The sequence below is a fragment of the Sus scrofa genome, chromosome 13 (assembly GCF_054392235.1).
Source record: "Sus scrofa isolate SSC_HxYL_T2T_F1_AM1 chromosome 13, Sscrofa_HxYL_maternal_Yorkshire_Landrace_v2.0, whole genome shotgun sequence".
NCBI classification, from domain to species: Eukaryota; Metazoa; Chordata; class Mammalia; order Artiodactyla; family Suidae; genus Sus; species Sus scrofa.
The window spans coordinates 74,223,141-74,247,377 of record NC_139395.1 but is presented as its reverse complement, the minus strand read 5'-3'; the positions used below and the strand labels follow the sequence as shown (position 1 = coordinate 74,247,377).

The following is a 24,237-nucleotide window of genomic DNA, read 5'->3' as shown; positions in this document are numbered from 1 at the left end:
ATCTCCTGGGATATACCATGATGAAAAAACAATGTTAACAATATATACACATATAACTGAGTCACTTTGCTGTACAGCAGAAATCGGCACAGCATTGTAAATCAACTATATTTTAATAACAAATAAAATAAAATGGAGCTAATCATAGAAAAGTCAATTGTTCATGTGGCTGTTTTAATTCATAGCTATGATTGTGAAAAATAAACAGAAAAATTATCTGGATGATTGATGGGTTTATTCCTCTATTTTATTAAAATGTCTTATTGGCAGGAAAAGGAACATGTGTAATTTGACAGAAAGAGACAGCCTAGTCATATCTCTGATTGTCATTCATTCTATCATCTTGGATAAGTTATTTTATGTCTCTGGCCCTTATTTTTTTAACTTTATAAAAATCAAAGGTTGGCCTCAACAGATCCTTCCAGCTCAAACATAGGATTCTGTGAAACATAGTCTTGTTCACTGCTCAAATACTATATTCCCTATTTCCTCATGGAGGAGATGATTTCTCTCTCTCACTCTTTTTTTTATTTATTTCTTTTTTTGTCTTTTGAGGGCTCCACTCACTGAATATGGAAGTTCCCAGGCTAGGGGTCGAATCAGAGCTTCAGACCCCAGCCTACACCACAGCCACAGCAACAGCAGATCTGAACCGCGTCTGTGACCTAAGCCACAGCTAACGGCAGCGCTGGATCCTTAACCCACCGAATGAAGCCAGAGATGGAACCTGCACCATCCTGGTTACTAGTCAGATTCATTTCCACTGAGCCATGATGGGAACTCCCTGATTTTACTCTCTTAACACCTGTTACATACAGGAGAAACTGTACAAGACATTAAATATCAGGTTCCTTTAGTTCATGCTTCATCCTTTTAAATGATGACTGTAATTCTGTTGGTCTATTTGTGCAAAAAGGAAGTGACTGTACAGACCCAATGGGGTGGAAAGATGAGTAATTATCAAGTGAATTAAATCCATTTTATACTTCCCTTTCCTTTCTTCACAGATAATTACTTGAGCACTCTCCTACTTTTCTATGTAGACTGGCTACAATGTCTGATGTGACAGCAAGCTGTTGGCACTCATGGGAGGCAGGAACACCTTTGCTTGCACGTAATTTAATCTTAGGCTTCACTCTATAACTTGGTAGCAGCCTAGTACAGAGCAGTGGTTCTCACAATGTGGACTCCAGACAAGCTGCATTGCAGGGCAGGAAATTTAATTGAAATACACATTCTCAGGTCATACCCTGGCCGGGAAGGACCCAGTATCCTGTATCTTAATAACATTTTCAGATTACTCTAATGCACGTTGAAGTTGGAGAACCTCTAGTATGAAGGAACAGGCATAGCATGTGGAATCTAGCTCTACTTCCTATATAAACTTCAATCAGTAAAATTATCTATTAGGGAATCAGTTCCTTATCTATAAAATTGCTAAATGTAGGAATGACATACAAGTATCTCACTGGCTCTAACTCCAAAATATATCTCAAGTCTCTATTTATTGTCCTAGTCAACATCATCTTTCACCTGGTTGGCTGCCTAATTGGTTGTCCTATTTTTTTCTTGGTTGCTAATCATTTATTTACCACAAAGCAACCAGAGTGCTTTTAAAAGCATGAATCCAGAGGCCATCGCGGTGCAGTGGAAACGAATCTGGCTAGGGACCACGAGGTTTCAGGTTTGATCCCTGGCCTCACTCAGTGGGTTAAAGATCTGGTTTGCCGTGAGCTGTGGTGTAGGTACAGATGAGGCTCGGATCTGGTGTTGCAATGGATGTGGTGTAGGCTGGCAGCTGTGGCTCTGATTCTACCCCTAACCTGGGAACCTCCATAGGCCACCGGTGTGGCCCTGAAAAGCAAATAAATAAATAAATAAAAGCATGAATCCGACTGAGTCATTCCTCCACTTAAAATCCCCTAATGGTTTCCCATTACAATCAGAATAAAACTCAAACTCTGTGCCCGGTTTATAAAGAAGTGCATAATCTGTAACCCTCCTATGTTTCCAGACCTTTTGCCCTCTCTCACTATGACTTAGTTATACTAGCTTCCTCGATGCAGCTCATGAATGTTAAGTAGATTCCTATCTCAGGGCCTTTGCACTTCTTTACTTTCTGCCTGGAATGTACCATCCCTTGAAAGCCTGGTTATTTTTCATCTTTTAGTTTTCAGCACAGAAGTCAAATCTCAGATAAGCCTTCACTGACAGCTTTTTCTTATGAATCCTTTCTTCTGCTCCTAGTTATTTTCTATCATATTATCCTAATCATTTTCTGCACAACTCTTAGCACATTATGAAATTTTCTGGTTCATTTATTTGCTTAATTGTATATTGCCTGTCAGCTTCTGGTAAAAGTTCCTTGAAGGCAGGGATTTTTCTTATAGCCCTAAGTGCCTCACATTACCATACAGTAGGCAATGAAATTTTTTTTGGAACAAATTAATAATAGATTAAAATCATTTGGGAAAATGTCAACTTTGAAGCAACAAAGATCAGTAGTATTTTACTTCTGAAAATATAACAGAGCTGTTTCTAGGAAGATTTTTATGTGGAAAAATGTCTGAAAGAGCAGATTAAAATTAGACTACAGAACCAAGTAGAGGTCACAGCAAAAATAGGTCATGAAGATGGGGTAGGGTAAAAATGTCTGAATTAGTTTCATTTCTTCCCATTTCCCAAACACAAGTCACATAGCTATCAGAGACATAGCCACGGTAGAAACACAACAACCAGAAACAGAGTCTTCTTTCATCCTGACACAGGGAACATGGGAGCAATGGAATCATGCCCAGCAGGCCTTTGGAGGAAGGATAAGTAGTTTTCATGCAGGATCAGAAAAATTGCCATTCTGTCAAGCCAGAACAGAAATTAGCACACCTGTCTGTGGTTGCTGAAGTGAAGAGTTGATGAATGAGACATAGCAATTTGGAACTACAAGAAGATAAGCAGGTTTCTAAAATGAAACTCATGGTTTATAATCCCAGAGCACAGTATATCTTAATGTTGTAGGAAATTCTCGGGAGTTCCCATCGTGGCTCACAGGAAACAAATCTGACTAGTATCCATGAGGACACAGGTTCGATCCCTGGCCTCACTCAGTAGGTTAAGTGTCCAGCATTGACATGAGCTGTGATGTAGTTCGAAGACACGGCCCGCATCCCAAGTTGCTGTGGCTGTGGTGTGGGCCAGCAGCTGTATTTCTGATTCAGTCCCTAGACTGGGAACTTCCATATGCTGTGGCTGCAGCACTATAAAGCCAAAAAACAAACAAACACACAAAAAGAAAAGGAAAAGAAAAGAAATTCTCTCATCCTCAAAGACAGAATGTCCATGGATAAGTCACTGGGGGCATTCTCCCCTTTTGTGAAATACATGGTGATTTTCATTATAATAACTCATTTAAATTGGAGCTCTAGGCAGCTGGATATTAAGAACACAGCACTGGGAAAATCCCAATAGAGACCATAAAAAAAGAAAGAAAGAAAGAAAAAAATGACAGCCAAGCACTTTTGTATAATTAAGCTCTCCTGTGACAATGAAAACATTTCCATAATTTCTGTGCCACTGATCCACTAGTTGAGGAAAAACAAAAGAATGAACACAGATGCAACTGCCCAAAACCATGAAAGTCAACTGATTTGACAAGCTACTAACACCAAGGGTAGTTGACAACGGAGGAAAAAACTGAATTATCTTCAGAAAGCAGGCAAATTTCATTCTGTTTTTTTTCTCCATGCATGGATGCAGATAACTTCATTTAAAAGGAAAACACTGTTAAGACCTGATTTTCATCTCTAAGGCAGCATCCCTAAGAAAACCTTTCACTATATAGGGCTGGGGACCAATCTAGGTTGATTCTCCAGAACAGTAACTCTGCAATCTTCTATTTTTAGTGCAGGAAATCTTTGACCTACTAGAAAGCACTGTGCCAACTCCTGGTAAAAAAATATTTTATACCTTTTGAACATACTGAAAATAGATATTTTACTTAAAATCATGAAAAGTGAAAATGACTTCAATCTGTTGTGCAATACAGATAATATTTAGGAAAAACCACCACCACATGGAAAAAATATATCCAACTAATAAAAAAAAGAAAATGCCTACCATTTACCTGAATATTCCCAGGTTGTTCCTACCTGCCACATGAGAAATAATTATTACACTGGAGAGAAAAATGTACCTAAACACTTTAAAAAGACAGGAATTACATCTCACTAAATGAATCTGTTACCTTCAGTCTTAGGTTTTTCCAGCCAATTAACTGTGATGTCTTTTGCTTTTCAATCAAATAAGGTATCAATACTCACAGTTTATAAAAGAGCAAAGATCAAATGTCAGGCCTGTTACCTGGCATGAGCAGAGTTGGTCCTTTATTACTGTTGAAGGAATATGAGTTATGAAAAAAGATTGCATATTTATGTAAAATATTTATTACAACTGGTGCTCAGGTCATCATGTGAAGTGTTTGGCAGGACCCTGTGTGTTTTTCCACAGCCTGGGCAATATCGGAAGTATGAGTCTAAAATGCTGAGGGTCAGAGTGGCGAGTTGATTGAAGGCCAGCTGTCATTCAGAATATCCACCTAGTTTCCAATCATACTCTTAAAAATACCTTACATGACTACAGAACAAAATTCCTTCCCCATATCTTAAAATGAAAACCTTCTGAAAGAAGAAGAATGAAAACCTTCTGGAAGAAGAAGAATGAAAACCTTCTGTAGCCTCAGCTATTGCAAGAAATAAGAACTTTTAAAGCTCTTGCTACACCTTGCCCCTAAAGAATTACTCTCATCCTTTCACTATACATTGTTGTATATTTAAGCCATTCTTGAATAATTATCAATCTATAATATTTATTTCCAATACCCCAGACAGATGGAATTCAGGTATGTTCCAATATGGGAGAACTAAATTTGCTTTCCAAATGCCTATCCAGTGAAATCCCTTTCTGGATTTCCAATTAATACCCTAACGGGGTTTCCAGGATAGATGCAATTGATGACCACATTCTAGAGGTTTTACATTTATATTATATTTGGATCAATGCCGATGATTTGATTGGCACAAGAACAGCTGCACATAAAAAGTCTTTGGGGTGAGAGAGATCTTTCATGCTCTATTCTGACAACTAAATTTGAACACTCCATTTTGAAATGTTCATGGTGGCACATGAAATCACTATCGAATAGGAGCAATTACAAAGGATTAACACAAGCTCCAAATCAAAATTCGAATGAAGGCAAGCAGAGAGCTTTAAAAAATAATAATAAATCAGGAGCAAGAATGACAAAACGTTTCCTGTGTCAGGTTTACAGCTTGATGGCAGGAGGGAAAACAGTTCCTTTGCAAGTGTGTTCACACTAATATCCACACCCCAAACATATCAGCCTAATTTCTTCTTCTTTGCTCTGGCAATATGTTTGCCCCCCACCCTCACTGTCCATACACAGAATCAGGGAATACTAGTTAAGCAGCAAACTGAGGGTTTTGCACAATCCTCTTTTGAACAATCCTTCCAAAAAAGCCTGAATGCATAACTCTCAGCTTGTGATTTTAATACCAAGAAGGTCAACAACTAATAAACTGGAATCACAGTCTTACCATAGAAAGTCAACTGTCCTCTTGCCACGTTTTTCCCTCTTGAATTTTCAGCCACACATTCGTATAAACCAGCGTCCTCCTGCTGAAAATTGGGGATTTCCAGAATTCCATTTGACTTGTGTCTTCTGGCTTTCCTTGCCATTGGCTTTCCATCAGCTCTTCTCCAGATAATAGTTGGTACTGGACTGAGAGCAAGAAAAAAGGAGTAAATCAAATTAAAGAAAACTGTAGCTTTTATTTGCACCTATACTCCTAACAGTCCCTTCCTTCTTGGTTCTAAACATTATAAGCTTGCACTAGACAGTATTCCCTAAACTTCATCTATCCATGTATCACTATTATGATTTTAGCAATATCCACATTTCCAGTATTGTTATATACTTGGTGATTTTCTTAAAATAACGTAACTTTTTTTTTTTTTTTTTTAAGAGCCACACCTGTAGCATATAGAAGTTCTCAGGCTAGGAATCGAATTGGAGCTGCAGCCGCTGGCCTACACAGCAGCCACAGCAAAGCCATATCCAAGCTGCATCTGCAACCTACACCACACCCCCTGCAACGCTGAATCCTTAACTCACTGAGCAAGGCCAGGGATTGAACCCTCATCCTCATTGATACTAATTGAGTTCCAAACTCATTGCACTACAATGGGAACCCAATCAACCTTCCTTGGCTTAAATAAGGTAATCTATATCCCACTCAATGTTACCAATGAAATAAAAACAGACTGGTGTATGCTTGTTCTATTTTTTTTCTAGTGCTTCTGTTTTGTCAAAATCCTCAATATGAACATAAAAACCGCCATGCACAAATGTGGAGACTTAAAGATTCCTTCCACTAAGAGGAGGGCCAGGCCTCCTTCTCCTTGAATCTGGTGGGTTCTTTGCTATTTTGACTATGGAAATAAGGCAGGAGTGAAGTGGTGTCAGTTTCGAGGCTCACTTTCTGTCTCCTGGAACACTCTCGACTGAACCTTACCACCTTGTCACAGTCTCTTAGGAGTGTGCTTTGAGGAAAGTTTACTTAAAATAGTGAGGTAAGGAAAGAATCACTTGGTGGTGTCTTTATGTACACTCAAGGAATCTATTATCCTTCAGCGGAAACTGTTAGAACACATCTTAAATTGCAAGAAAGGCATCACTGAATCCGCAAATCAATGTTTTAGTGAGCTGACCACAGCTTTTAAGATTGCAGCTTCCTAGCAGAGGATACAATTATTTACTTATTTATTTTTCACACACACACACACACACACACACACACACACACACACACACAGGCAAGTAATTAAACTAAAGATTTGCTAATCTTTTCTGGAAAACCTGAGATGGTATTTAAAAAATTAGAGCCATCAACTCTATACTATATTTGTTTTAGAAGAATTTAAGTTTATTAGGCAAGACACTAATTCAAAATGGAGAAAGGGCTCTATCAAAAGTACATTATGAGTGTCTTTACATTTCATGGGATAGATGCTTGATATGTGCCTTTACAAATAACTCTACTTAGACATAGTCTTTCTGCTCTTAAGTGGGCCATGATGATGAGTTTCAGCAGCTGGATGTGCATACCCAAACATTTCTGTGTAGACTTGCGGAGCCCAATTTGGGTCCTTTGTTTCCATTCTAGTGCCATTCATGCAGCGTGAATAGAGTTTAATTCCTACCCCCTTAGAAGGGAGAACAACATAAATTTTGCTGCCTTTCTCCACAGATTTTTCAAAGTGTCACCTTGCAGAGTTCACCAAATATATTCCTAGCCTATCTGGATATCTACATTCATCTTTTCTTTGAATTAAGTTTCCTAATACACATATATGTACATGTTACATATATACATATGTTTATATATATATATGTGTGTGTGTGTATACATAATAAAAAAAGGTCTCATCTACTATTTGGCAATCTGCTTTTAGTTCCTTAGGAACAAATCACGGGCATTTTCTATGTCTTGCTTTTTTTTTGTCTTTTTGTTTTTTAGGGCCATACCCATGGCATATGGAGGTTCCCAGGCTAGGGGTCCAATTGGAGTTGTAGCTGCCGGCCTACGCCACAGCCACAGCAACGCCGGATCCTTAACCCACGAAGTGAGGCCAGGGATCGAATCTGAGACCTCATGAATGCTAGTTGGTTTGTTAACTGCTGAGCCATGATGAGAACTCCCTTACATGTTGTTTTACAACTTAACTTTTAATGTTGGTGTGGTGTTCAGTCCCATAGCTATGTCTCAATTTATTTAAAGGGGTAAGTCTTCAGGACACGTAAAACAATCACTATATTTTCCACCATCAAAGATGATACTAGTATATACTGCCATGAGTTGAAAACATGAAAACCCAAAGAATTCTTCATTTAGAGGTAAAAAATAAAATTTTAGAAAGGAACATCTTTCCTCCATAGTGGCTATAGAATACAAAAATTATATGGATATAGATTACTGCTGACACAGTGGTTGAGCAAAAGTTAGTGCTGCTTCCTGAGCCAACATTTGGGTACAAGAAAAGGATGAGGAGTTAGAAGTGGGTTATCTGGATAGATGGAGCTGGGCAGAGAGATTCACATGCATCTTTAAAATGCACAGATAACCTAAAAATTTTTATTTCAGATGACAGCTTTTTTATCATTGATGCCAAACCTTTTCTGCAGGGTTACTGGCAAAATCTTAACTGATCTGCTTTTCATTTTCCTTATGCCCTCTGACAGACACTCCGGGGAAAATTTATCTGGTTCCCAAGTAGGCTTAACTAAGAAGACTCCACAGACTCAATAATAAAGTGGTGAATAATTTTCAGATAACTGTGTAACATAAAGACTCTCTTAGAGAATATCAGGTCTTACCAATCTCTAGCCAAAGCAAAAGGAAATCAAAATCCAAAGGAGAAAGAAGAGACTGGTCATTTAAAAAGAAATATAAGAAAAGTTTGATGTACACTCTATAAATTGGGGCCAGATTGAAACTCTCCATTTTCCCAAATAGTCAGCTTCATTGCACCTCAAATGAAGGCCATTGTTTTCCTGTCATCTTGGGTTAAACAACATGTGTGTTGCAGGTCATGGTAACAGGACAAAATGCCTTTGCACAATTGCCCATTCTATTCCCTTCTGTGGCCATGTCCACTGTGGCAGGCTCGTCCTCATCCTTCCTGGTGAGAGGGAGGAATTAAAGATGTGGGTGGGATCAATGATGTGGGCAGAGTCAAAGGTGCATGCACAGAATCACAAAGAGAGAGGCTTGGCTTGCTTTTCCATTATTTTAGAAACCATCACTGCAAACAGTAAAAAGAAAATTCTATATTTGCCCAAGCTGGAGGGAGGACAAGGAAGAAGAGAAACCCGAACTTACTTTCCTAAGGCAAAGCATTCCAGCTTCACTGTTGTTCCTTTGGCAGTTGGGACCGTTTCTGGGAACTGCACTTCTATTTTTGGCTCATATTCACCCATCACCCCTGTGAACAAACAAAGGAACCTAAGACTTGGAGATTCTTTTAAAACATATACAAGTGTTTCTCTGTTATTGTAAGACGCTCCTCTACATCATTGCATGTGTGATTATTTCCTCCCTTTAAAGTAGGTCCTATTGCAAACAGCCATGAATCATGGCTTCTCTCCCTCTTACTGGGAGAGGTAAATTTATCACAGCATCACACCATCTGCTTAGGATTAAATTCTCCACGCACACAACTGTGCTTCTCAATAATACTTAAAAAAATGTAGTCACAGGAGAAAAAAAAGGAGGATAAAAATCCTAATCACCAGGGATATCATGTTAATTATTATTTTTTTGGAAATATACTGCAGAAAATTTAAAATATGTTAAAAATATGTGCATGCTTTACTGAGTCCATATAAAGAAAATTTCTGAGTAATCGATTTGTAACCACAAATGACTTTTATCTTCCACTTTTGAAGGCTATTCTGAATTAGTCACAAATTAGTATATGCAAGGTAACACAAAATTCTTACATTTTTATTATATTCTGGAACAATGGAAAAAGATTAATGGTAAGCAACTAGAAAAAAACAACCTTTATGTTATACCCATCTTGCCAATGGCAGCAATGGCAGGCTTACCTTGAAGGTCATATTCTCTCATTTTCCCATATCTTGGAAAATTACTGTACAATTACAGCCAAGGTAACACAGCCTAGCAAATTAAGTCCATTTATAACTAAATGCTTATGAATCATTTATCAATACATACTTGACGCTGTCTACCACTACTGTCTACAATTGTTCAAACACTCTCAAACTACTGTCTACAATTGTAGATGCTGTTTACAGTTGTCTGAATCCATTCATTTCTGTTCAATTTCTAGTCATTTTCCATGGTCTCTGATCCAACTGTGCCAATGCAAAGTTTAAATTTATTTCGCTAACTACACAATGATATCCTCCCTCACATCTCTTCTTCAGGTCTCCCACTGTTAGAAGAAAAAGAGACTGAAGGATTCAGATGAAAAGGTTAAAAGGAACAGATGGCGACAGGTACAATGACGAAGAGAAAAATTCCACGCATTTTGCAGACATGACCGTCTTTATCTGCAGCTTCAAAGTACGGGAAGCAACAAGGGGATTTTCTCGATGTACACACACGCACAAAATCAACTTCAAGTGTCACATGATGGGATAGTCTAGCTAGGTTGGCTGTGATGTATGCCATCAAAAGCGCCAGGCTGTACATAGTTGTTTGGGTTTTTTTCCTTTCAAAGACTGACAGGGAGGACTGGGTATAGAAGGCACCTCTGAGATAATTCACTTCAGCATTCTTAATCTTGGCATTCATAGATGTGTACTTTTCTGCAGAGAGGACCCATACCTAGCAGTCTGTTCTTAAAAGGACCTTAACCCCTCAAAAGTTAAAACCATAATTCTAGCCCATCCCTGACTTTTATAAGCAAATCTGTACTCTTGAAGCAGTTAAATGGTTTGTCATTGTCTCACAAAATAATAGTGTTTGAGATTGCAACTCTAGTCCCTGATTTCTCCTCTTTTATTGGGGCCTCTTACCACTGTGGCAAGTAACACAAAATTAAATTCAAATAAACTAAATCCACGCTTGACGTGTTCATGTACAAAACCAGTCTTTCCTTTTTGGCCAACTTCTGGGTTCTCTTGCACTTAAGTTTGGGTTTGCCTTCCCCTGGCCGTGTGCCAAAAAGCTGGACCATAAAGAGGCAGTGCTGGCTAACGCAGGCATTCACACGCTTCTGCTGAACTTGCTAGTGAACAGCCCATACAGTTGACTCATCATTGCGTAAATGTCAGGAGTATGACTCGAAGTGCAGGAACAAGTTACCACCTTTTAGTGCTGTGTGTGTAATGTACTCCCAGAGCAGTGTTAATTAGAAAAACAACTGCCATGCAAGAGAGAGAGAGGTCTTTTGTCCTCCCAGGAAATCAAGACAATCTTCAACTGCAGTGTATTGTGTGTGGAAGGGAGATGAGACAATAAGGTTAAAAAAAGGGGGGGAGGCAAGCCTGTCAGCTGAGATAGGCCTCCCCCGACCCCTGACTCCTTGTTCTATGAACGTTGCACGTGAAGTGAATCTCTGTAATACAGTTATGACAGATAACACCATGGATCAAATATGGCTCACACATCCTTTTCCTGAGCAACGAAAATAACATTTTTTTGTGTCCCAAGTCCCAAGCTATTACCTCCTCATCCTAAAATTCCCTGTCTTAAGGTCCACACTCAAAGACCCCTTCTCTAGAACCCTGGATACCTCTTCTCTGCATGCCTTACTCTCTAGCCCACAGTGGTCTTTAAATAACCAGAAATTAAAATTGTTTTTTGTTTGTTTGTTTGTTTTAGCTTTTTGGGGCTGTACTTGCAGCATATGGAAGTTTCCTGGCTAGGGGTTGAACTGGAGCTGTAGCTGCCGACCTACACCACAGCCACAGCAATGCAGGGATCCGAGTCACACCTGTAACTTACACCACAGCTCAAGTCCACCACATCTGTAACTTACACCACAGCTCAAGTCCATGCCATATCCAAAACCACTGAGTGAGGCCAGAGATTGAACCTGCATCCTTATGGATACCAGTCAGGTTCATAACCTACTGAGCCATGACGGGAACTCCCTAAATGACCAGAAAGTATCAAACCTCTTTAAGTGCTTCAGTTTTCACTATTGCCCATAACTTCTTTTGAAAATCATGTAATGATTTTTAGCATATTTACTGAGCTGTGCAATTATCACCATACCCCAGGTTTTTTTTTTTAATTTTTACCTTTTTTTTCAATCAGGCCAAAAGATATAGATACTTTTTATTTTTAATTTTTAATTGAAGTATAGTTGATTTACAATGTTGTGTTACTTTCTGCTGTAGAACAAAGTGATGCAGTTATACATGTATAGACATTCTTTTTTACACTCTTTTTCATTATGGTTTATCACAGGATATTGAAATAGTTACCAATGCTATAGAGTAGGACTTGTTATTTATCCATCCTGCATATACTTACTAGTTTATATTTGCTAATCGAAAATTCCCACTCTATTCCTCCCTCGACCCCTCTCCCCTTTGGCAACCACAAGTTTGTATAACCCAGTTTTTTAGAACATTTCCATTACCCAAATAAGGTCTCTTATGCCTGTTTAATCTCAGAACTGGTCCCAGCCCCAGGTAACTGGTCCCAGCCCCAGGTGCTTTCTATCTCTACAGATGTGCCTTTTCTGGACATTATATATAAATGAAGTCATACAGTATGATGTGGTCCTTTGCATCTGGCTTCTTTCTCTTAGCATAATGTTATCAAGGTTCATCCATGCTGTGGTATCAGTGGCTCCTTCCTTTTTATTGCCAAATATTATTCCACTGTATGGAGGAACAACAGTTTATTCATCTATGCACCGGCTGTATTAGTTCCCTCGTAATGCTGTGAAAAGAGACATGAACTAAGCGGCTTCCAGCAAAATAAGTTTATTCCCTCACAATTCTGAAGGCTAGAAGTCATCCATGAAGGTGCTGACAAGGCCATGCTCCCTCTGAGACTGTGGGTGGCATCCTTCCTTGCCTCCTCCTGGCTTGTGGTGGTGGCCATCAGTTGTTGGTGTCCCTTGGCCTGCAGCTGTGTCACTCCAATCTCTACCTCTGTCATCACATGACATTTTCTCCATTTGTTTTCTCATTGTCTTCTTTTTTGTTTGTTAAATTTTTTATTACTCCATGAATTTACTACATTTATAGTTGTACAATGATCATCAGAATCCAGTTTTATAGGATTTCCATCCCACAACCTCAGTGCATCCCCCCCCCCCCGAAACTGTCTCCTTTGGAAACCATAAATTTTTCAAAGTCTGTGAGTCAGTATCTGTTCTGCAAAGAAGTTCATTCTGTCCTTTTTTTCAGATTCCACATGTCAGTGAAAGCATTTGATATTGGTATCTCATTATATGGCTGACTTCACTTAGCATGATATATTCTAGGTCCATCCATGTTGCTAAAAATGCCAGTATTTTGTTCATTTTAATGGCTGAGCAATATTCCATTGTGTATATGTACCATACCTTCTTGATCCACTCCTCTGTCTATGGACATTTAGGTTGTTTCCACGTCTTCTCTACTGCAAATAGGACATTGGTCACACTGGATTAAAGATCCACCCTTCTCCAATTTGACTTCCTCTGAAATTCTTTCCAAGTAAGGTCATATTCTTAGGTATGGGGGATTAGGACTTTAGCCTATCCTTTTGGGGCATACAATTAAACCCACAGTACCCACTGATGGGGATTTAGGTGGCTTCTGCTTTTTGGCTATAATGAATAATATTTCTATGAATATTCACATGCAAGTGTTTATGTGGACATGTTTTTATTTCACTTTTGTTCCTCATGCCTTTTACATAACATGACTTCTTTCTTATTTTATGTCTGAGCTCAAATGACCCCCTTCTTAAAAGGGTTTTATAATCCTATTTAAAAGAGATCCTAACATTATTCTTTATTAATATCTTCTTTCCTTTATGCTAATTATCACAGATCATAATTCAGGCATTTAGTTTATGTGTTCAGTTCTGTCTTCCATCTAGATTATTAACCCCATGACATCAAGTAGTATGTTCATCTTTCTCACGCTAGCTTTTATTTCTGCCTCTGAACTTCATAGGTGCTCAGTTAAAAAAAAAAAGTGCCAAAAAAAATTTTACAAACAAACTTCTGGGTGCTCTTGAATAGCAGTTTTCTATCATCTTTATAGCTATTTCTTTATTTGCCATCTCTTCTGTTGTATATTCACTTCCTTGAGGAATGGAAGTACTTCTGGTTTTTTTCTGTTCCTCACAAATCCTAGCTCAATACTAGGCATATGGAAGAAACTGATAGGTAGGAATTTGTGAAAGCGAGGAAAAAATGTAGAAACAGGGCCTTTTTTCTGTGACGCATAATAGCCATTAAGTCAAATGTCTGTGTCTTCCCGGGCATGGAAGTTGTTTTTTTATGTGATATCATGGCTCTTGTCCAAGTTCACTGACTTAAGATGATGTTTTTCTAAAATAAGCTGTGAGGTTGTTTACAGGGTCCAGTGGAGTGATTTCTGGGTAGATACCAGCGATCTATATTTACGGCTATAGGAAATGAGTGACAGAGTTATCAGCAGTAACACATATTGGACTATATTTATGACAGTAGTTACAGGACAGATATGAACCAGAGATGGGATGGCTTGGTTTTCACTGGTATATAAGGGATTTTTTTTATATATAAAGACTGTCCTGGTATTTAAGTCATAAAAAACTGAAGATAGCCATTTTCTTCAATTACATTACCAACATTTTTTAGAACACCTGTGAATGGTTCCATTTAATTTGGTTACACCTGGCATAGGCTACATTTTTTATTTGACTATTTCTTTCATTTCCACTACTGGCCTTTATTTTCTACGTTAAATTTAAAAAGCTATTACATTTTTTATGTCTGAAGAAACAAAAGGCCCCTTAAAACAGGAGTGCATTTTTCAAGTCATTCTTCTGACCACCTGTACACTTTTGAACTTAATTGGTCTACAGCTGCTCTGGTGATTTACAGAATAATTAGGGAAAAGGAGTGAGGACATTGATGAAGCTGTTCCAGAACTCTTTTTCCATTTTCAAACTATTTAGAAAGGTGGGAAGATATAAAGGCATAGGTGTGTTTACACAGCTAAAGGTAAAGTAAAAAGTGCATATAACATTGCCAGGATCAACCAGGAGGCATAATCTCAGCAATATTCCCTATCTCCTGACTAAAATATATACTTTGCCTATAGAGAAAACTCTTGATTTTAATTATGCAAAGGGACACCTATATATTTTATTTTATTTTATTTTTTTAGGGCCACACTTGCGGCATATGGAGGTTTCCAGGCTAGGGGTCGAATTGAAGCTGTATCTGCTGGCCTACACCACAGCCAAAGAAATGCAGGATCCAAACCATGTCTGCAACCACCACCACAGTTCATGGCAACGCTGGATTCTTAACCTGCTGAGCGAGGCCAGGGACTGAACCTGCGTCCCCGTGGATGTCAATCAGATTCATTTCCTCTGAGCCATGACAGGAACTCCTTACATCTATAATTTTAAACATCAGGTGAAAAAAGTCTGAATTCATTGAAGTCAATGTTTTCTATTCATTGGAATAAGAGAACTGGTTCTAACAACAATAGTGAAGGTTACATGACTTGAAATTTCCTATATCAAAGTCTTCAGGAGTCAAAGGCTTAGTTATATTTACATCCCAATGAATTCAATAAATATTCATTTAACAGCAACCCCAGCCATGTACTTTACCCAGCAACCCATGATGTGCATAACACCGACATGATCATTATCTTCAGGACATTTGTAGTTACCCTTTTTCAGTGCGTTGCATAGTAAATGTGGCATATGTAGGCAACAATTAATTATTTGAAGTTTATTTCCTGAGGAAGACATGCTTGAAATTTCTAGGTGTTTTGTTTGTTTGTTTGTTTTTTAAAACCAGTGTCCTCAAACTTTAAATCACCTGGAGGACTTGAACTTCTGATTTAATAAGCTGACATGGAGCCTGAGAATTTTCATTTCTAACAAGTTCCCTGTGATGTTGATGCTACTGGTCTAGGGAATGTACTCCAAGAACTCTCCTACTACTCATGAGGGATTAAGCCAAAGCAAGAAGTTGCACGTAACATTAACAGACACTGTGGGCCAGGTCACCAGGAGATGACTAGTAATGAAGTCCCACCAGGGACAATGCCAATAAAAAGCCCGGATTACATAAATGAACTTCTGTCAGTGATTGCCCCCCTTTCAAAACCTGGAAAATTACTAAAGCTGACGCTGATGTCTGTAAGAACTAGAACGTAACAAAATAACTGCCAAATTACAGAATATAAAAGAGAAATCAGCCACATACCACGCTTGTTTAACTACAATTTGCAGAGCGCTCTCTTGGCAGAAGGAGGCCAGTTTGCAGAGTTCTGTGCCATAAGATTTTGCCAACACCTTCCTGGAATTTGCGCTTGCTAAATTAAAGCACAGAAGGGATTTGTACCAACTTCAATCGAGTGGGAATTTCTACTGAGAAAAAATTGTCTTATGAAAAGTTCCCACATTGATTCTCTTGAGGAATAAGTTTAATGATGTAGATTCCATTTATCTAAAAATATCTGGAACAATCTGATTAGTTTTCTACTTTTCTTTGGCTGAGTTCACCATTAAGAAATTGATGAAGGACACACCGCTGGACCTAGTGGACTATCCGGTGGATCTCCTCTACCATTGTTCACCCTCTACTGGGTGATTCTCACTGAGTTGGGGGCAACAACTGTCCAAACAGGAATGTCCCCAGTGCTGCAAAGAAGAGGGAAGGAAGCTGGATGTTACATATCACTTCTTATATACTTGGGGTTTTCATGCATCTTTAGAAATCTCTGGGAAGTGAAAATAAACCTCACTATTTGACCTCACCCAAACCTGTATCTCTTTCTTTCTTTCTCAGTAAAGTACAGAGATAACCTGAGCTATTCGAGAAAGCTGAATGAAAGAAGTAACCATTTATTTGTGCTTGCCTGGGATAGTCCTGGTTTACATGAAGTCCTGAGGTAATTTGCTAATAGTTCCCAGTTTGGGCAACTAAATATTAAGGTCATCTTCTTTAGGTAAAGGAAACTAAACTTTTGTCTTTCATAATGAAGTACTTTTATATTCATCCTACAAAAAAAATTCTTCATATTGTGTTGAACTAAACACTTTCTCCTTTTAATTTGTACATATTGGTGCTAGTTCAAGTCTTTGAAGCCACAAAGAACAAGTCTTGAGGGACAGTCTTCAAATATTTAAAGACTATTATTATGTTCTCAGAAACTGGCAAAGCTATTTTCTGCAAAGATAAAGATAGTAAGGATTTTATTTGGGTTTTGTGAGCTATACATTCTCGGACTCAACTCTGCTATTATAGCAGGAAATGATCCATAGACAATGTGTAAACAAATAAGCTGAACTATGTCACAATAAAACTTTATTTACAACAATGATGATGGGCTGTATTTGGTACATGAACCCTGGTTGGCTTCCCCTGGCTTAGAGGAAATGGGGAAGATAGCAAAGTTTGAGAAAGTTGACAGAGTCAACAAACTAGAACTAACAAGATTTCAGTGAGCTTGCCAAATGCCCAATCACTTACAAGTAAAATAAAGAATGTGACTAAAAATAAGATACCATTTACAACAGCAACAAAAATTATAGAGAATCTATGAATTCACCAAGAACACCCAAAATTTTTATGGAGAAAAATGTTGTATTCTATTTACAAAAGCAGGCCATGGGCAAGCTTAGCCTATATGAGGGAGTTGGCCAACTCCTGGTTTAAATAAATACTATACTCACTGTCTAGAATTCTTACCCTCCCTGTTAGACTGGAAAACTCCATAAAGAAGCTTGGGCTGATTCTCAAGACCAGGACAGCCTTCCTTATACATAAGCCTTGATTATATGAATAATCTTACTGCACATTCACTGCTCCTTGGTAGCTCTTATCATCACAATTAAAGCTTAAGTAATCCTGCTTTAATTCTCTGGTCTCCCTAATCTAGCCCCACTCTGCCTCAGATTGAAATTAGACTCCTAAAATAGACTATTATCTGTGAGAACATAGACTTTTGCAGCCCTAGTGACAAGTATACAACAGGCACTCAATGAACATTTGTTGGTTAAATGCATGATCAAATGAATGCCCAAGTCATCTCTATTCTAGGCCCTCTTTCTCCTGCCATATCTCTTTGCAAATCCCTGTTTGTAAATGAACTTCCTAGAACTCAATTCAATAATTCAAATAAGGAAATTTTAGACTTTTCATTAATTTGGAGTTTTCTAAGATTGTAGGCTCCCATGGGCTCCGATCACATTTTTATTTTATAATGTACTACACATAGCGGGTACTTAACAGATGCTTCCTAACTGACTAGATAAATGACCATCCAAAACCTTTGGCCCCCATGGACCTGAAATGAATCTGACTATGCTGGAGGTCTAAAGCTAACTGCCAAGTTCCTAAGCTTGTCAAGGCTTCAAAATATCTGGACTATTAAGACACTTTTAAATTAAATTAGCAATGGCAGTTTAGCAAAATAGCTCACATCCTTTAGTCACTTAGATGTTCTCCTTATAAAAGTGTTTTACACCCACAGATTCTCAAATGTTATGCTGCTAGAGAATTAAACACAAGCCATGATTGCTGTGACAATGCCACACAAAAGTTGCAACCAGAAGTGAGAGTAAAATAAAGCAATGTGTTTTGGCATAATTTCTAGATCTTAAATTATATAAAATCATGTGCAAATCAAGGGCATATCTCCACCTGTTGCCAGGGAGAAGTTTCATCCTTGCCATTCTAAAGGCTAAGTCAACTAAAGAAAGTTGTAGATCAGGTTTATAATTGAAAAGAGATCCTCAATGAACATAGGGGTGCATATATTTTTTGAATGAAAGTTTTGTCTGGATGTATGCCCAGGAGTGGGAGGGCTGGATCTTATGCTAGTTCTATATTTAGTTTGCTGAGGTACCTCCATACTATTTTCCATAGTGATTGTACCAATTTACATTCCTACCAAGAGTGTAGGAGGGTTCCCTTTTCTCCACACCATCTCTAGCATTTATTTGTAGACTTACTAATGATAGCCAATCTGACCAGTGAGAGTGTCACCTCATTGTAGTTTTGATTTACATTTCTCTAATAATTAGTGATGGTGACCATTTTTCCATGTGCTTGTTGGCCATCCATATGTCTTTTTCAGAGTAATATCTATTCAGATCTTCTGCCCATTTTTCAACTGGGTTGTTGGGTTTTTTTTGTTTTGTTTTGTTTTTTTCCTGCTGTTGAGTTGTATGAGTTGTTTGTATATTTTGGAGATTAAGCCCTCGTCAATTGCATCATGTAAAACTAATTTCTCCCATTCTATAGATCGTCTTTCTTTTTTTTTTATGGTTTCCTTTGCTATGCAAAAGTTTGTAAGTTTGATTAGGTCCCATTAGTTTACTTTTATTTTTACTTCTGTTGCCTTGGGAAACTGACCTAAGAAAACATTTGTAAGGTTAATGTCAGAGAATGTTTTACCTATGTCCTCTTCCAGGAGTTTTATGGTGTTTTGTCCTATGTTTAAGTCTTTAAGCCATTTTTAGTTGATTTTTGTGCATGGTGTGAGGGTGTGCTCTAGTTTCACTGATTTGCATGCAGCTTTCCTATTTCCAAGCACCATTTGCTGAAGCAATTATCTGTTTCCCATTTTATGTTCTTGCTTCCTTTGTTGAAGATTAATTGACCATAGGTGTCTGGGTTTATTTCTGGTTTCTCTATTCTGTCCCATTGTTCTATATGTCTGGTTTTATACCAGTAACACACTGTCTTGATTACTGTAGCTTTGTAATATTGTCTGAAGTCTGGGAGAGTTATGCCTCATGCTTGGTTTTTGTTTCTCAGGATCACGTTGGATATTCTGGGTCTTTTATAGTTACACATAATTTTTTGGGATTGTTTGTTCTAGTTCTGTGAAAAATGTCATGGGTAATTTGATAGGGATTGCATTGAATCTGTAGATTGCTTTGGGTAGTATGACCATGTTAACAATATTAGTTCTTCCAATCCAGGAGCATAGAATATCTTTCCATTTTTTTTGAATCCTCTTTTATTTCTTTGATTAATGTTTTATAGTTCTCAGCATATTCACAATAGCCAAGACATGGAAGCAACCTAAATATCCATTGACAGATGAATGTATTAAGAAGATGTGGTACATACACACAATGGAATATTACTCGGCCATAAAAAAGAACAAAATAATGCCATTTGCAGCAACACAGATGGAACTAGAGACTCTCATACTAAGTAAATTAATCAGAAAGACAGGAGTTCCTGTTGTGGCGCAGTGGTTAACGAATCCGACTAGGAACCATGAGGTTGCGGGTTCGGTCCCTGCCCTTGCCCAGTGGGTTAACGATCCGGCGTTGCCGTGAGCTGTGGTATAGGTCGCAGACACGGCTCGGATCCCGCGTTGCTGTGGCTCTGGCGTAGGCCGGTGGCTACAGCTCCGATTCAACCCCTAGCCTGGGAACCTCCATATGCCGCGGGAGCGGCCCAAGAAATAGCAACAACAACAACAACAAAGACAAAAAAAGACAAAAAAAAAAAAAAAAAAAGAAAGACAAATGCTATGTGATATAACATATCTGGAATCTAATACATGGTGCAAATGAACCTATCTACAGAAAAGAAACAAACTCATGGACATGGAGAACAAACTGGTGGTTGCCAAGGGGGAGGGGGAGGAAGTAGGATGGACTTGGAGTTAAATAGATGCAAAGTATACCACTTGGAGTAGATGAGCAATGAGATCCTGCTGTATAGGATGGAATATCCAATAGGTTAGATCCTGTTGTGATAGAAAATGATAGAGGATAATGTGAGAAAAAGAATGTATATATATATGTATAACTGGGTCACTTGCTGTACAGCTAAAATTGACAGAACATTGTAAATCAAGTATAATAAATTTTTTTAAAAAAAGAGATCCTCCTAATGACTGGGCTTTTTATTTTATAGTTAGATTAATTAATGGACTACATTTGAAGCTGATCTGTTCATGAAGATGCATCATGGTTGTTAATGCTTACCTGAGGATCTAAACTAGTTTGGGGCAATAATAGGAAAACTTACTATGAACAGATGGTTGCATCATAATGGAGAATACATTATACTGAATCAATAATACAGAATATTCTAGTTTTTTTCTTTTCCATTTTTTAGTCTTTGGTCTTAATTTTGGAATGTTGAGGGGAATATAGTCTTCTGAGTCACTAGGAGGTCTAATGGCCACAGAAGTAAAGGCTCACAAAATGGCCAGTGATGGCCTGAAAGAGTGAAAACACCTAATTTTATGCTAGAATTAGCTTTTAGCACCTGGAAGAAATCTATTTCAATGAACAGCATCTGCATGTTGAGTTGTGTTTGATATTATGTGGCCTGTATGAATATTGAGATTGGAGTAAATTAAGGTAAAGAATTATGACTGCACAACTAGAAGGACCCTCAGATACAACTCATTACAAATAACTAATTTTTTATAGCTAAGAAAACTAAGGAAATGGTATGACTTACCTCAGAAGAGTTACTGATAGATTCTAGGACTACACCCCAGAATCCTATGCCTTTTTTTCTTCATGATTTTTCATTCTGCCTTCATTTTCCTACATTCTAGGTAATGTCACAGCAAACAAGACAAAGCTAGTTGGCATAGATCATAGACATTCTTGTTCTTATGTTCAGCACTTCTATTTCTATTCCACCTTAGATAGCTTTGAAGCTCAAGGATGCTACTAGGGTTATCAGTTGGTCTCTTGTCTGGTAGGTTAAAACTTGATTTAAGGTGAGAAGATTAAGTGCTTTGATGATGAACTTTTCATAGCTAAATAAAATTAGGAGACTTGAGGAAATGGGTTAGGACTCTGAAAAATATGGTCAGTTATTTTTGTTATATTTGAGAACATAAAATTTTAGTAGTTTAAATTTATAATGCAGTATAATAAACATTCCAAAAAGTAGTTTACATTTTAACTTTCAAAGACAATATATCTAGTCTATATAAACATGTGTATTTATACACACACATTATACACATACAGATGCTTATAAATGTATATAAATATGGGGAAGGAGGAAGGAAAGAGAAAGAGAGGAAGAGAGAGAGGGATGGAGGGAGGAAGGAGAAAGCGGGGAGGAGGAAGAGAGAGAGGGAGGGAGGGAGAGAGAGGTCAGGAAGGCAGAGGGAGAGAGGGTTTGAAATTCCAAGACAGGATAAATCCTTTGTTTCCTGTTCCGTAGTAGCTCTTCTATTTAGAGTTCTAATTAGGGGTAATATTCAAAATTATTGAACAAGCAATGTGCAAAGTAAAGACCCATCAGACTGACACTGCCTGTAAAACTGCTCAATAATTGACTTGGTTCTAATGAGCAAAATAAGGAACTGCCAGAGCAATCCCCAGCCAGTATCAAGGAAAACACAGAAAAAAGGGAAAGGCTATACAATTTTTCATGCTCAATTACGTACCTGTGTTTATATAGTACATAAACAACCTCACAGACATGATCTCATTTTCTCAAGAGTGTCCTAATCTCTGCTAATTCTTTTCACCTTTAGCCATTTTAGAGTAAGTCAGGAGTAATGACTAAAGACAAAAAAAATAGCCATTATAATTATTATCTAAGTCTGTGATTCCTCTTACAGTTATGTTGCTTGGGTGGTCCATTACCTTTGTTTATGGAAATTTAGGTACAATTATTTGAGACCTGTGTAGGAAGCACATAATAAGCAAGTTCATCACCATTAATAACCAGCAATTGGGCTAATATTGATCCATGGAATACTTTAGTAGTTGTGGTAAAAATAATTATGATATATTTTCCTCAAATAAATCTTTTTTCTTTCATGGCATCTAAACACTTTCCCACATAAAGAGTTATACGATCATTTCAAAGCAGATTTTAAAATACCTAGGTAAGTAATTATAAACTCTGATATACAATTCTTGAGTTCCCATTGTGGCTCAGTGGGTTAAGAGCCTAACTAGTATCCATGAGGATGCAGGTTTGATCCCTGGCCTCACTCAGTGGGTTAAGGATCTGGTGCTACCACGAGCTGCAGCATAGATCACAGATGCGGCTCAGATCCAACACTGCTGTGGCTGTGGCATTGGCTGGCAGCTGCAGCTCCAATTTGACACCTAGTTTGTGAACTTCCATCTGCGGCCCTAAAAAAAAAGAAAAATAAAATAAAATTCTCTCACATTTGTCCAACTCTCAGTTTTACAGTACTTTCTGAAGGTGGGCACTACAAATAACATACAGTTATTTCAGAAAAGTCCCACGATAAAATGTTCAAAATCATAAGGTAAATACATGAATCTACAGGCCAAAAAATGCTTTTCCAAACCTCGATTAAGTATCATGGTGACTGGGGACTAAGAATGTGACCCCACTGTCATCCTGACTTACTTCCCTGGTTCTAAGTTCCCTTCTTTCTCAAAGAATAAAGATGTAAGAGCAGGTCATCGCTAAGTGCCTTCTAGGTGCAATAATCTGTGGATATCTCTTTTACCAAACATTTTTCTAAAACTTAAAATAATAAACTCTAATCATTTCAGGAAAATGAGAAAATACAGAGAAGCAGAAAGAAAAAAAATTAAGGCTTGAATATTTTATCACTAAAAGTTAACCGCTTTAAAGGTTGACACTCTTAGCATTTTGGGAAATAGTACTACGGCTTCCTCTGTCTTATCCACATAAATTTTACAAAATACAAAGTAAGAATAATACTATTCATCTACCTTGTCATCTCTTTTTTTAAATATAATTTCTCAAGCATATCTTAGGCAGGGAGGTATTGACAGTGTATTTCTGTTTTGTCACTGTTCAAAGTTACATACAGTTTCACAGATGGAGTAAGCCTCTGAGGTAGGTGCTGTTATCCTCTTTTGACTGATAAGCACATAGCACAGTGAAATTCAGCTGAGGTCCAAGGTCATAGAACTAAAAGAGTGGGGGATAGATTCCAGCCAGGAAACCTGGCTTACCTCCACACCAGCCTGTCCTACATTTCAGTCACGATCTGAGATATGGGAAGTGGGGAAGCCATGCGAAGAGCTGGGGAAAAAGGAACAGCAAGTGCGAAAGCCTTGCAGAACCATAGTGTATGAGGGGAAAGAGGTAATGAGGGTCAGTGGAATTAACATGGGACACGTCACCCTTGATTCCCAATAGGAAAGTGGAATTGATCAGAGTTGTCCACTGTTCACTTTTTATGACTCACTATAACCTTTGAGGCTGGAAATGATCACAGTCTTGAAGTGCTTAGTTAAAAACTCCAAAAAAAGAACCTGAGTATCAAGGACCTCCAGTTCTTTAAGCCACATCTGCACCTAGTAAAGGAAGTGATCAGCCATGGCAATTAGCCCAGTTCAGGCCATATGCCCCATGGCCTTGATTTATTCACATTTTGGAGGCAGAAGGAGGATATGTAAGTTTGAGTGAGCTTCAATTATCAAGATGATTGTACAAATTCTATAGTCACCTTGTACTTATCAGTCGAATATACAGTCACTAAATACCAGATCGTAC

At 38.0% G+C, this 24,237-nt stretch overlaps 1 protein-coding gene across 50 annotated transcripts in view; it reads right to left on the bottom strand.

Annotated features, from left to right (window-relative positions):
- CNTN4 (contactin 4) overlaps nucleotides 1-24,237 on the bottom strand; it is a 1,001,048-nt gene that overhangs the window by 169,061 nt on the left and 807,750 nt on the right. For all 50 annotated transcript variants that reach the window (XR_014823611.1, XR_014823612.1, XM_084989189.1 and 47 more), the window contains 2 exons: nucleotides 8,955-9,057; nucleotides 5,610-5,794 (listed from right to left, as the gene is read on the bottom strand). Coding sequence is in view for 48 of the 50 variants with exons in the window: in XM_084989189.1 (XP_084845315.1) it covers nucleotides 5,610-5,794; nucleotides 8,955-9,057 (288 nt within the window). In the remaining 2 variants the exon portion in view is untranslated. The remainder of the gene's footprint in view (nucleotides 1-5,609; nucleotides 5,795-8,954; nucleotides 9,058-24,237) is intronic.